The sequence below is a fragment of the Pinus tabuliformis genome, chromosome J, assembly GCF_031772625.1.
Source record: "Pinus tabuliformis cultivar Carrire ecotype Pingquan chromosome J, CPIR1, whole genome shotgun sequence".
Taxonomy (NCBI): Eukaryota; Viridiplantae; Streptophyta; class Pinopsida; order Pinales; family Pinaceae; genus Pinus; species Pinus tabuliformis.
In genome coordinates this window covers 1,431,338,777-1,431,352,789 of record NC_142295.1, presented here as the reverse complement: position 1 = coordinate 1,431,352,789, position 14,013 = coordinate 1,431,338,777, and the positions used below count along the sequence as shown (strand labels likewise).

Sequence of the window (14,013 nt, the reverse complement as noted above, 5' to 3'; positions counted from 1 at the left end):
CTGCCACTTGTGCACAAATCTGACCCAACTGCTCTTCAAAGTGGCTCTAATGCCATGTTAGAATTTCATGCACCCCAGATCTGGTCTATTATTTGACAATTACACACATTTGAAAACATAAACACACTGAAATGCATAACTTTATAAATTTGCATAGCAGAAAATACACCAACAATTAGATCATACACAGAACATACAGTTTTAATTGCCAAAACCAATTTCTTATTTTTCCTTCAATAAGAATCCTAGGACTCCCTTACTAGGGAAAGTGGCCCTTTACAACCCACTGAAAATGCCCAATACAAGAGACAAAACCTTGTCCAAAATCCCTAGGTTGAGGCTAAATCCTTCAAGCTCTCAACCACCAAAACACCATTGTTGTGGCAATCCTACACCACAAAATTTACCAGTTGTCTGACTCTCTGTTGTTGCAGCCTCAAGACACTTCCAACCCTCGGCCAAGATTGTATCCCTTTACCAAGCCTGCGAGCTAACCAAAAGTCCTTAGTACTTACACAGGCCTCGGCCTGTGCTAAACTAGCATGTCGACCCTTCCACAGGGTCCAGCACCTTGCTGCTTACCTGCAGATGCACCTACAGACCCCCTTTTCTCTGTGATCTACCACAACAGGGCTCACAACACCGTCCTTGCTACTGTGTAGACCTGACCCTTTCCTTTGGGCCCTAAACCCTTGCACACAAGCCCTGTGACCTTCCTAGTTTGTAGTGCTTTGTTTATATCACCCAGCTAACACCTATCAGACCTCGGCCTAACTGCAATTTCCTTGGCAAATCAAAAACCCCAATCAAGAAGAAATATCCATTATTCTACTCTCCATGATTGATCTCAAACCTCCCCATTGGCTTCTAATTTATGCTTGTAGAAATTTCTGTTTTCCCACCCCGGTTTTCAGTTTCTCCTTATTTCTCCCATATAGTTAAATGCCCTTTCCCATAACCATACATTTAACAAGCTGAAAAAAAAAAAAAAAATTGCTGAAAACACAAATTCTGGAAATTTTACAGAATGCTGGAAATTGCAGAAATAAAAATCAGCAGTAATAAACAGCCATTAAAACACATTTAAACACTGAGATTTTTGGTCAATGTGACCCTGGAAAAACCCCCTACAACTCTTGGGGAAAACCAGTTTGAGAGCTCTTCTTTATTTCTGAAAATTGCCTTTTACAGTGAGAAATTTTCAGCAAAAAATCAGCCAGCAAATTTACAACTTATCTCTTTTCCCATGCTTCACAGCAAACTGGAAATTACAGCAAACAGGACAGCAATAAATGCTGTACGGTCTCCTCGATTTTCGTGCCCACTTTCAGCATTAAATGCTGCTGTATGGCCCTCGTTTTGCGTGCAAAAAAACCAGCAAACTACTCGATTTTTGTGCAAACCTCTCCTCGAAAATCGTGCCAAAATCTGCCTTTCACTGTGTGCTGAATCAGCTGTACAAATCTGCTCAACTGCTGCCTTGGAATGTGTGCCAAGCTGCTGTCTCCTTCTCCTCCCTGCTCAGAAATCTCTCTTGCTCTCTTGCTCTCCTTCTCCCAATCTGCTCATGAAAGAATTGAATCGAATGTGATCTTTTCCTCCTTTTCCTCCCTTAATATAACTCCAAGTGACTTTTGGGTGATCCAAGTGACTTTTGGGTGATCTCTAAATCCAATGGCTGAAATAGATTTAGATCAATGGCTGAGATTAAATGCTCATTTAAATCTCACTTTTTATTTTTTTAATTCACCCCACTTTAATAAAGACCCACTTAGTCATTTATTTCCAAAGTCACTTTTCCTTTCTAATTTTTCATTGACTTTATAAAAGTCACTTTAAAATTAGACTTAGTAACTTTATCACTTAGTCACTTTTAAATTAGATTTAACTTTATAAAATTATAAAGTCACTTTAGGAGAAAAATTAAATTCTTCTGGACACTTTTCCCTAGGCCAAAGATCAAAGCCTAAGGGAACCACCTGTCCTCCGATACCAAATTTCAACACTCCCTCTTACCGAGGAAGGTGTTCCTCACCACACCCATCTTGTCTCTGAAGTAGACATGCTTGCCCCGTGGTAAGGCTTTGGTAAGGATATCTACAACCTGCTCATCAGTGGAAATATACTCAAGCTTCACAACTCCCTTCTGAACATAGTCTCTGATGAAATGATATCTGATCCCGATATGCTTTGACCTGTCATGAAATACTGGATTCTCCGTGAGTTTAATGCAACTCTGATTATCACAGTAAATCACTGAAAGGTCTCAATGGCTGACCAAATAAGCCAAACAACATCTTGCGAAGCCAGATAGCCTCACAACTAGCTAGACTGGCTGCCATATACTCTGCTTCCGCTGAACTCAGTGCTACTGACTACTGCTTCTGGCTGAACCATGACACTACTGCTGAACCCAACCCAAAACAGCACCCTGAAGTGCTCTTCTTATCAGAAGCACAACCTGCCCAATCAGAATCAGTGTATCCTGCCAATCTCACTCCATCTCCCTGCCTGTAATCCAGACCATAATCCACTGTCCCCTGCAAGTATCGCAAAATGTGTTTTGCAGCCACCTAGTGAACCTTCCTAGGCTCATACATAAATTGACTCATCGTGTTGACTGCAAAACAGATATCTGGTCTAGTGTTGACCAAATACATCAAGGAACCAATCAACTGCCTGTACAATGTGGGATCCACCAACTCGGAATCCGAAGCATGAAGCTTCTTCCAATTGGTGATCATTGGTGTCGACATGGGTCTACAATCCTCCATGTGGAATCTGCTAAGGATGTCCACAATATACTTCCCCTGCCCCAGGAAGAAATGCCCCTCCTCCTGCCACACCTCCAAACCCAAAAAGTAATGCATCAAGCCGATGTCCTTCATCTCAAACTCTGTCGCAAGATCTCTCTTGCAGTGCTCTATGAGTCTCTCTGCACCTGTAATGATCAAGTCATCCACATACAGCACCAGAATGAGAGGCTCCTCACCAATCACAATAAAGTAAAGGTTCGGATCTGCCTCGCTCTTTGTGAAACCCATCCCCTGCAAATATGTATCTATCCTGGAGTACCAAGCTCTGGGAGCTTGCTTCAGGCCATAAAGGGCCTTCTTCAGTCTGCACACATGGGACTCCTTCCCATGCACCTCAAAGCCCTGTGGCTGCTCAATGTACACCTCCTCCTGTATGAAGCCATTGAGAAATGCGGTCTTCACATCCATCTGGTGGATCTTCCAACCCATCTCTGCTGCTATCAATATAATGGAGCGGATTGAAGTATATCGAGCCACGGGAGCGAAGGTCTCCTCATAATCAACTCCCTCTACCTGGGAGAACCCTCTAGCCACAAACCTCGCTTTGAATTTCTCAATGCTGCCATCTGCAGCATGCTTTACCTTGTAAAGCCATCTGGAAGTAACCACGGATTTGCCCTCAGGCCTCGGCACCACCTCCCAAACATCATTCTTCATGATAGAAGAATACTCCTCCTGCATGGCCTCTCTCCAAACCTGTTGGCTAGCTGCCTCCTCATAGCTAGAAGGCTCAGAGTCAAGGATGTTGGTAACCATCGCCATATAGCTACAAAACCTCTCAGGTGGTCTACTCTCTCTGACCAGCCTCTTCGGCTCAGCAACAGATGTGGCATCTCTCAAGGTGTCCTGAAGCCACTTGGGCTTCCTCTTCCCTGAGCGCACTTCTCCCACCGGAGAATGAAACTCCTCCTCATCATCATTAGGAGCCTGAAATCCTGACTGTCTGTCTGTTGTCCTCCTGCCTGCACCTGAACCTGTAGAAGCTGAGGTACCATGTGAACTGTCCATCAATGGACTCCCTGGTGAACTGCTTTGTGAACTGCTCTGCATGCTGCCCGGAGCACCACCCCTCTGGCTCAGCGAGCCACTGCTCACTGACGGACCTGACATCCTCATAGATGTACCTCCGGATCCTCCTGATCCCTTGCCCACTGGATCCCTGCGACTGACTCAACTGCTGCTGAGGGTCTGGCTGATCCAGATACTCTAACTCCCGTGACCTCCTAAAGGCCCTGTCCTCCTCGAACTTCACATCCCGTCTGACAACAACTCTCCTCTGTGCTGGAATGTAAATCCGAAAGGCCTTTGAGGTCTCACTGTAGCCCACAAAGATACCCTTCTCTGCGGTGGGCTCTAGTTTGGTCCTCTTCTCCTTGGGTATATAGGAGTATGTAATGCATCCAAAGATATGAAGATGACTAATATCAGGCTTCTTCCCAGAGAAAGCCTCCTCCGGAGTCATGTGCCCCAAGGCACGATGCAGACTCCTGTTCTGCAAGTAAACAGCTGTGTTGCAGGCCTCTGCACACAAGAACAATGGCAACCCCTGATCATGTAACATGGCCTTGGCAGCCCCTATGATGGATCTGTTCTTCCTCTCCGCAACCCCGTTCTGCTGGGGGTTGTAAGGAACAGTGAACTCCCTCCTAATGCCTGCCTCCGCACAATAGTCAACAAACTCTCCAAGGGTGTACTCTCCTCCATTGTCCGACCTCAATGACTTGATCTTTCGACCTGTCTGAGTCTCCACAAGAGCTCTGAACTCCTAAAACCACTTGAAGACCTCACTCTTGGTCTTCAAAAAATAAATCCAAGTCCTCCTGGAGTGATCATCAATGAATAAAACATAGTACTCATATCCACTCAAGGAAACATGAGACATCCGACCGCTCACATCGGAATGAATCAAATCAAGTATCCCCGTCGCTCTGCTGTCACTGTTGGGAAAAGGGGATTTGGCAAACTTGCCCATCGCACAACCTCTGCAAGTATCAAAGTGATCAGTACTGAAATCCGGCACACCTGTAGTGATCTCCCGCAATGTCTTCAAGCCTCCATGATACATATGTCCCATCCTGCGGTGCCAAATCTCACACAGCTCAGAACTGCTAGCTCTGCTGTCGGTACTACTGCTCAATGCCAAAAGGGGCTGGAATGCAAACTTGTACACCTTTGCATGGCGTACACCTATCACTCTAGCTGAATCAGCTGGAGTGCCCCTGGGATACATCAACACCTGTCCTCCCCTGAACAGTACCTCATATCCTCTGTCCTCCAAAGCTGAGACGGATATGAGGTTCTTCCTCATCCCTGGCACATAAAGAACCTCTGACGCCTTCAAGGGAGGTTTGGACTCCCTCTGAAATGTCACTGTCCCCACCCCGACTGCTCTAACAACTCTGTCATCACCGAGTACTACCTCAATATCAGTGCCACTCTCTGAAAGCTCTGAGAAGTACTCACGGACTCCTGTCATATGACGTGAAGCCCCACTGTCCACATACCAGATACCTGAAGATGCTCCGCTAATCGAGGGAAAAGCATGCTCCCTTTGAACCTGTGTGGCAGGTGATCCTGCACTAGAGGACTCACACGTAGTGAACGCAAACTCTCGGTCAAAACGACCAGCAAAGTCCTCAATCTCTGCTGAAGCTGTCACGTCCTGGTTCTTCCCCTTCTTCTTCTTCTTCTCCGAACACACAACTGCATAATGTCCCATCTTTTGACAATTCCAACACTTCACCTTGGAATAGTCCTTCTGTGTGTTGCCTTGTTTACCTTTACCTTTGCCTTTGCCCCCACCACTGCTTGTGGAAGCCTGCTTCTTCCCTTTGCCTTTCTTGCCTCCTCCCACCAGTGCTACATCCTCATCCTGCTCAACTGGCTTGGCTGCCCCAAGCTGACCTTTCCTGATCTCTGTCTGAATGCAATCATCCCAAAACCTCTCCCATGTGGGAAGGGTCTCACGTGCACAAACCCCATCAGCAAAGTTCAACCATGAACGGGGGAGGCCATTCACTGCAATCCGCACCAACTCAGTGGGTGGAATGGCCTCTCCAATCGCTGCCAACTCATCTCTCACATTAGTAATCTTTGTGAGATATCCAGCTGCACTATCATTACCCATCTTAATGTTCTTCAGCTTCTCCTTCAGGACCATCTTCCGGTTCTCATTGGTACTCTGGTAGAGATTGGACAATGCTGTCCACATCTCATGGGCATTGCTCTTTCCTCTCACATGAGGAATGCAATGGTCTTTGATTCCGTCTAGAATCAGCCTCTTACCCTTGTTGTTCTTTTTAGTTTTTATTATAAGCTGTCAACTGAGTAGCATCAGTAGGCACAACAACAGGATTCTGTTTGGTATGCACCATGATATCCCAGACTTCTGCCTCCTCAAAGATACTCTGCATTCTCTCCTTCCAAACGTTGTAATTTATATGCCCATCCAGCCTATCCTCCACCCTCAATCCCAATGACATCCTGTTGTCCTAAAACTGAAAAATAGCACTGCTGTAGTAAAGATAAAACTGTTATTTATGAAAAAATCAGCTTGCTGGAATTTTCTGAGTGAAAAATCAGCAACTGTAATTTTTCCTTTTGCTGTCCCAAACTGCCCTTCAGCACTCAAGCTCTGATACCATGTAGAAATTTCTGTTTTCCCACCCCGGTTTTCAGTTTCTCCTTATTTCTCCCATATAGTTAAATTCTCTTTCCCATAACCATACATTTAACAAGCTGATAAAAAATAAATAAATAATTTGCTGAAAACACAAATTCTGGAAATTTTACAGAATGCTGGAAATTGCAGAAATAAAAATCAGCAGTAATAAACAGCCATTAAAACACATTTAAACACTGAGATTTTTGGTCAATGTGACCCTGGAACAAACCCCCTACAACTCTTGGGGAAAACCAGTTTGAGAGCTCTTCTTTATTTCTGAAAATTGCCTTTTACAGTGAGAAATTTTCAGCAAAAAATCAGCAAGCAAATTTACAACTTATCTCTTTTCCCATGCTTCACAGCAAACTAGAAATTACAGCAAACAGGACGGCAATAAATGTTGTACGGTCTCCTAGATTTTCGTGCCCACTTTCAGCATTAAATGCTGTTATATGGCCCTCGTTTTGCGCGCAGAAAAACCAGCAAACTGCTCCTCGATTTTTGTGCAAACCTCTCCTCGATAATCGTGCCAAAATCTGCCTCTCACTGTGTGTTGAATCAGCTGTACAAATCTGCTCAACTGCTGCCTTGGAATGTGTGCCAAGTTGATGTCTCCTTCTCCTCCCTGCTCAGAAATCTCTCTTGCTCTCTTGCTCCCAATCTGCTCATGAAATAATTGAATCGAATGTGATCTTTTCCTCATTTTCCTCCCTTAATATAACTCCAAGTGACTTTTGGGTGATCCAAGTGACTTTTGGGTGATCTCTAAATCCAATGGCTGAAATAGATTTAGATCAATGGCTGAGATTAAATGCTCATTTAAATCTCACTTTTTATTTTTTTAATTCACCCCACTTTAATAAAGACCCACTTAGTCATTTATTTCCAAAGTCACTTTTCCTTTCTAATTTTTCATTGACTTTATAAAAGTCACTTTAAAATTAGACTTAGTAACTTTATCACTTAAAGTCACTTTTAAATTAGATTTAACTTCATAAAATTATAAAGTCACTTTAGGAGAAAAATTAAATTCTTTTGGACACTTTTCCCTAGGCCAAAGATCAAAGCATAAGGGAACCACCTGTCCTCCGGTACCAAATTTCAACAATGCTTTTCAATGGGTGCAATACCATGGGTCTATGAGTACGAAGCCCCATCACTTAGCTCATACACTCACTACACTCACTTCAATTTTCTTCTCATATACCCAGCACCAAGGGCACGTGAGAGTAACTCCCAATGCTACCAAATTTCAACATGGGTTTAAGTGTTTTCCATACACCTACATGAATGGATATCTTTCTCCCAAGAGATTCCACTGGCAAGTATAATCATCATCACCAACAGAAACTTAATCGCAACTACCAAACCATGTTTATTATTCCCCCTGTCTCCTTCCTTCCATTTCAAGATATAAGAATTGGAAATGGTTCTTGGATGTTTTCTTTTGGGGAAGCAGGGAGAGAAGAGAGCCCTACCATCAATTTCACGGAAAATGTACACTTTGTCAAGGGAGACTGGAGGACTTGGTTTGATTGATATATGAACTCAAGGGGCAGTGCTAGCAGCTAAATGGATAGTCAAGGATATGATGCCAATGCACCATGACATAATATTACGTGTCATTTCATCCAGAATACTATCCATGTCAGCAACATAAAGGGCCTTTTGGGAACTTGCGATATAGTTGGTGGAGCTAAGATTTTCAAAATCCCAGGATCAAGAATTCTCAAAAGGATTTTGCATGCCTAGTAATTAGTGTCCAAAGAAATCATTGGCAGCCCTAGAAGCAGGCAGGATCTGGCTAAATGATCAATTTGGATCATTCCCTTATATACGGGATAGATTGTTTAATATCTTATTTTGCATGAGAGATTGGCCAAGGTTTCCGCAAATTGGGGCACATCTGGGTCCTGGAACAAAGAGTTGAGTAACTGGTTGTCCTGAGAAACTAGCAATTATTCTCAAAGATACAGGCAGCTGCCAAGCACGCTGTCACATCAATCTGTAATATCATTCTGGAAACCAGCTTGTTCAAGATGAATTTGGATGCACAAGGACCAATACGGAACAACTAGAAATGGTCTTACGGGAAGCCCTTGTGGATTACAAACAAATCACCAACTTGCAGATCAACCTAATAGTGGTCCATTCAAGACAATGAACCTAGATGGCTTATAGGTGATTCCAAGATATCTGAAAACCCCATTCTTCCTTTAAATCTAGAGTGCTTGGGTGGTTGGTAAGCGACAGCAGGTTAGCAGCTAAAAGTATGCTCCATTGCTTGGATCTTACAGACAATTGTGTGATCTGCCACAAAAAGTTGAAATTATGAAACATGTTTCACGGGGCTACAAAGTTGGCAAAAGCCTTTTGGGAATGGATTGCTGCCGAGAAGAGCATTCTTTGTCATCCCTACCATCTAAAAGGGGTCATCTTTGGGGACAGTTTGGGAAACCATATAATTGACAGGCATATTCTTCTCATAGAAAATGAGGGCATCCTGAAACTTCTAATTCGGAAGCTCTCCAGCTTCTTTTGGGGAAAATGATGGCTTTTAGATTAGAACTAGCAACCCAGATCTCAAAAAAGGATTGCCATTTGAAGGAAAGATGTAAAGCCTCTTCAGGTTGGAGCAAAGACAGATCTGCTGCCTCTCCTTATCAATGTCAGGTGAGGGGTATATATCTTTGGCTCATTCATGTACGTATCTTGTTTTATTCTCTCTTTTATTCAGTAATAAAATATAAGATGTATTCTCTGAGTGGAGGAAACCAAGGGAGACAATCAATCCACTTTGACCAATATAAAAGGAAAGTCTAGAGGGTTTCCTTAATCACAAGGGACTCCTCAATTGTTACAATGTTGGTTATATTCTTCTGTTCATAGTCTAGTTTATGGCTGAGTTACCTGTTTATATAAATTAAAGAATGCCACGAGATATTAGCATTCATCTAATTGCTTACACTAGCCTGCAATGTAATCATTTTCCAAAATAATTATGGATACAACTATTTAAGTATAAAAAGCAATAAGTTTGGATAATGAAAAGCAATGTTGGTTCATCAAGCTACAGATTTTACAGAGATGTGTTTGAATGGAAATCTATTCATTGACAACAAAAATTACACTCACCCACAATATGCCTCCGTGACATTTCTCACTGATAGATCAATTAGTTTAATCTGCTCCTAAACATATGGAAACCGCATATCTCTATTTGGTAAGGATATCTTCTCCTATACAACTAGAGTAAATGGGGATCGACTATGCTATAACTCCTACAGAGTCCAAATAAATGAAAGAGCCAAGGGTATAGTCAAGGCTTCACATATTTCCACAAATTTAAGATCCAATATTTCAATTATACTTTAAAAAGAATCCTCACATATAAACAAACATAAAAAGTAGCCTTTTATGGATTATCAATTTCATTGGAATCGAAGCATCACATCCAGTTTGGAAACTCGTCTTAATGATAGTATAATGTTTGCACCATAATTTATATGAGATTTAATTTTATTGTAGTTAGATATTGATCATTCAATCATCTCTTACGGAAGGGATGCCACACTTCACATATATGGAAATCTGCATCATGTTCATCATTAATTGCATTAATTTATCTTTTTTTTTCCCAGAAAGAACATGATACTTATATCACTAAAAGAGATGCAACTGTCAACCTTCTAAAAATGGCTCGCTAATCCAACACCCTGAACACCCTCTCTTTTAATTAATGCAGCATGCTAATCTTCCATGTTCCTTCCCTTGTCTCCACAGCTCTCCTCACTTTTATTAAGCATTTTGATCCAGTAGGAGGGCTTTGCAGAAGATCAGTGACAAGAAGAATCAGATAGCATCCCAAAAGAGGAAACACATGGCAGTGAAATAGCAATCATGGAAGTTAAAAAGAAACTTAAAAAGTGCAAAAGTTAATGGACCATATATGAACAAGCAATCCTCATGAAAGAATCAACAGGAAACATCGAAAAAGATCTGGCAAAACTATGGGCAACTATTGAGTGCATCTAAGATGGGGAATAGATCCCGGACTTTGATAGTATTTGAGTTATGACTATTTTGACAACCAGTACTAAAAATCCCAGCTAAAATCCAACTACAACAGAACACAAATGCACATATGAAGAAATCTAAAGTCCTGTGTTCACTTACTCAAGATCAGTGATTATCAAAAATAAGTGTTGAATGCTTTTTGTATCCTTGTTTCCCAGATTGTTTTCCTGAATTTGAAATATGTACAGGAAAAGAGTAAAACCGTTGCTAATGGTAATGTCAAATGGAAAGGTAAGAATTTTAAGGAAGTATAACAAACTTTCTCAAATGTATGTCTCTTGTTAGCAAGCCGACACCTATAGATATAGTTGGGGCACCATTGTAAAATTTTGTACTCTTGTAAGAATTTTATTTTTGTTTAAAAAAGTGATAATGAGATTTTATTAATATAACAATCTTTCTCCTTCACAAACATTTCTACAACTAACTTCCTTGTTCTTTGCATTTATGCCTCGCACACAATGTCATGTCCCATGACCTCTAGACTCTAATGCTTATAGAAACATTACCTTGAAGGCTTAGTTGATAAAAAGAACTTTTGAATGCTTTCTAGTCTATCGTGTCAGCAATTCTTCTTCAAGGATCCTTAGCATTGAAGAAATCTTAGCTCCCAAACTCCCTTGCCCCAGCCTAGTTGGCAGGTACAAAGGCCATGTCACTAAAGTTAATTTAACAATTAGCACTCGCTTTTTAATTTCCTTCGTAGACAACACTTATGTTCACCTCACTGGAAAATAATATTAACAACCTCCATTAGTGAGGTTCCCTTGTATTTTCCTGAGGCCATTAGACACACAAATTAGAGTAACCTCACCCACTGAAATGTTTCTGAAACTGTAAGTGGGCTAGGGGCTTCACATATGTTCTCAATTTCAAGTTGAAAGTTAGGGGTATTAATGTTTGCTTAAGATTCATTGCAGCTATGGGCATAATATAAATATCTAGTATCTACACAAACAATAAAAAATGGGCATAACATTACCAACCCAAGAATTTGATACATTGCAGTGAAAATCACATGCACAATGTGCATAAACATACGTTGCTTTAAGGATGACCATGCAACCATTGTAGCATTCTTTTCAGCCTGCTTCTTTGACTTTGCATCTTCACCTTGAAAGGTCATCCCCGCAACTTCCACAGAACACGTAAACACTGGCATATGTCCCGGTCCTGACCTCGTTGTTGTATATATTGGTAACGACACCCCAACCCTTTGGGCCATCTCTTGTAATAGATTTTTGCACACTCTAGTTTCGTCCTGTAAGTCAAAACACATCTTAGAAATTACTTATTTAGACTGGCATTTATAAGTGCGTTACATTTAGCATCTTTTGACATTTTAATTATAAATTTCCACAGCTTTTTCTAGAAAAAAAATTCACAAAGTTTCATGGAATAATGTCATCTTCAACTCTGCTGGCCTCCACTCTTTAGAACAAACAATAATGAACTTTTTTGTTGTCATTCTCTTTTATGGAGTGGATTTCCCAGCCTGCATTGAGTGTAAATCCAATAGTAATCAAAGTCCCACCTTCTTTAAGAGAGTGCCATAGGATGTGAATGCAACGCAGGCTGGAAAATTGTTTATTTTATCCCTTCTCCAAAGGAAGCATGTCTACTTTTAAGGCAAAGTGATGTTCACCCATGGATGCCACTATCAGTGGCAATAATTAACTAGTGATCACAATTCCAAATTCTTGGGCTTGGTTCAGTTGCATGTGCCATAGGCCAAATTTAAAATCCCCTTAAGTCAACTGACTGGGACACACAAGATGGCCAAATATCGACTCTAGTCTCTCACGCATTCTTCAAGTGCCATGGAATCACTTAAGTTCAACTCTAAATGTAGATATAGCCAACAATAGACATCGTATAGCTCTATCAGCTTAGAGAACAGAGCTGACCACTTCGTTTTTTAAATTTTATGGATACTAGAAATAGCCGTACTACTAGGTAAGCGGATAAGGTTCCCCTGAAATTTATTTGATCTGAATTTAAAACTGCCAAAAATGGCTGAAGGTGTTAAAACTTGGACAAGCTATGAATCGAATCAAGGACTTGCCTCTGGCCAGTTGGCTGCTCTGCCACTGATTATGCCCGCCTGTTTCGCGGTAGCCAACCTTGTCTGGATGGTGGATTGATAATATAACAGAGGGTTAAAAACCCATCTCTCTTCCCTTCTCCTTTTATAGTTCGTCCAGTTTGTGATGCTTTTACAAGGATCAGAACATGGATGCTTTCATGGTGCGACAAGGGTTACAACTTACAGCCCCCAGCCTATCCAGTGAAACTTGTAATATGTTGAATAGGCATCGGTGCGGTGCTGGACATTAGGTCAATGGAACTCAAAAGCACAACAAGAGACAATTGTAATGCGGTAGTGCCTAGGGCATTTAAGGGATAAGACTTCTGTTTGTGTACTTCTTTCAATCTAATATCGAAACCAACAAGGAAAAAGAAACAAGCAATGGTCTACTTACTAGGATTCTTGCAGCAAGAGACTGCGAGGGGCCTCTTCTCGAGAGAGTACTGAGAGCAACTTCCGCAGCCGCGTGCTCGGCCTGGCGCAAAGTGGTATAAAATTTGGGGCTTTCGAAAGTTTCACCATTGAATGTGACTACTGCCTTGAAACGAGGGGCGTGATCGGGCCCCTCCCGTATGCAAAAATACGAAGGCAGATTGAAACAACTCCTCTGAGCAAGCTCCTGCAGCTGGTTCTTGTACATGACTGCACTAATAGTAATAAAAAATAAATCCAATTACCCAAAACCTAATCCCCAGAATAAGAAAATACCATAAACATTCAGCTCAAAAGGAACTTAAAAAATAGAGTAAACATGTCACCTATATGCTGCAAATGTTGCAATCCTTCTCAATATGATAATTTGGGTTGTAACATCTTCCTCCTTCTATACCCGTGACAGAAAATCGTGATTCAGACATAGTATTGTTCTCTGGTACATAACGATAATTTGGGTTTTTGAGAATTTGGGTTTCGCAGAAAACGAGAAAAAGATCCAGACAAAACACGGTAAACGCCAATCCTGCCAGGAGGAAAGATGCAGGAAAGATGCATCAGACTGACTTCCTTGCTCTTATACTGTTGTGGGAAAGAACATATAAAAACCAAAGGAACGTGTGAAATTCCTCTCATTGCCTAATGTATATGAGTGAAGGGTTTCCCTGTCCCAAACCCAACATTTGCCCAAGTTATTAAATCAATCTCTGTATTGTAAGGATTAAAATAATTGAGGAAAGGGACACCTGGTGGACTCTGTGCCGAGTTGTGTGGCCTCAATATAATATAAAATCAATTCAGTTTATGGTAGATTGTGGATTGGGATTGAAACTACTGGACGTGTCAATTCGACAATTGTTTGCTAAAACTAAGGCAGATGTACAATCTACCTTAACTTTTCGGGGGTACTTTGATCCAGGTTTAATATTTTGGTC

The 14,013-nt window shown here is 41.5% G+C and overlaps 1 protein-coding gene across 1 annotated transcript in view; it reads right to left on the bottom strand.

Annotated features, from left to right (window-relative positions):
* Positions 1 to 13,315, bottom strand: part of LOC149232738 (double-stranded RNA-binding protein 6-like) — a 50,371-nt gene extending 37,056 nt beyond the window's left edge. Inside the window, exons 1-2 of the mRNA XM_089379483.1 lie at positions 13,041 to 13,315; positions 11,599 to 11,818 (exon numbers count right to left, since the gene is read on the bottom strand). Coding sequence (XP_089235609.1) covers positions 11,599 to 11,818; positions 13,041 to 13,286 — 466 coding nt within the window. The 5' untranslated portion in view covers positions 13,287 to 13,315. The remainder of the gene's footprint in view (positions 1 to 11,598; positions 11,819 to 13,040) is intronic.
* Between the last annotated feature and the right edge of the window lie 698 nt (positions 13,316 to 14,013).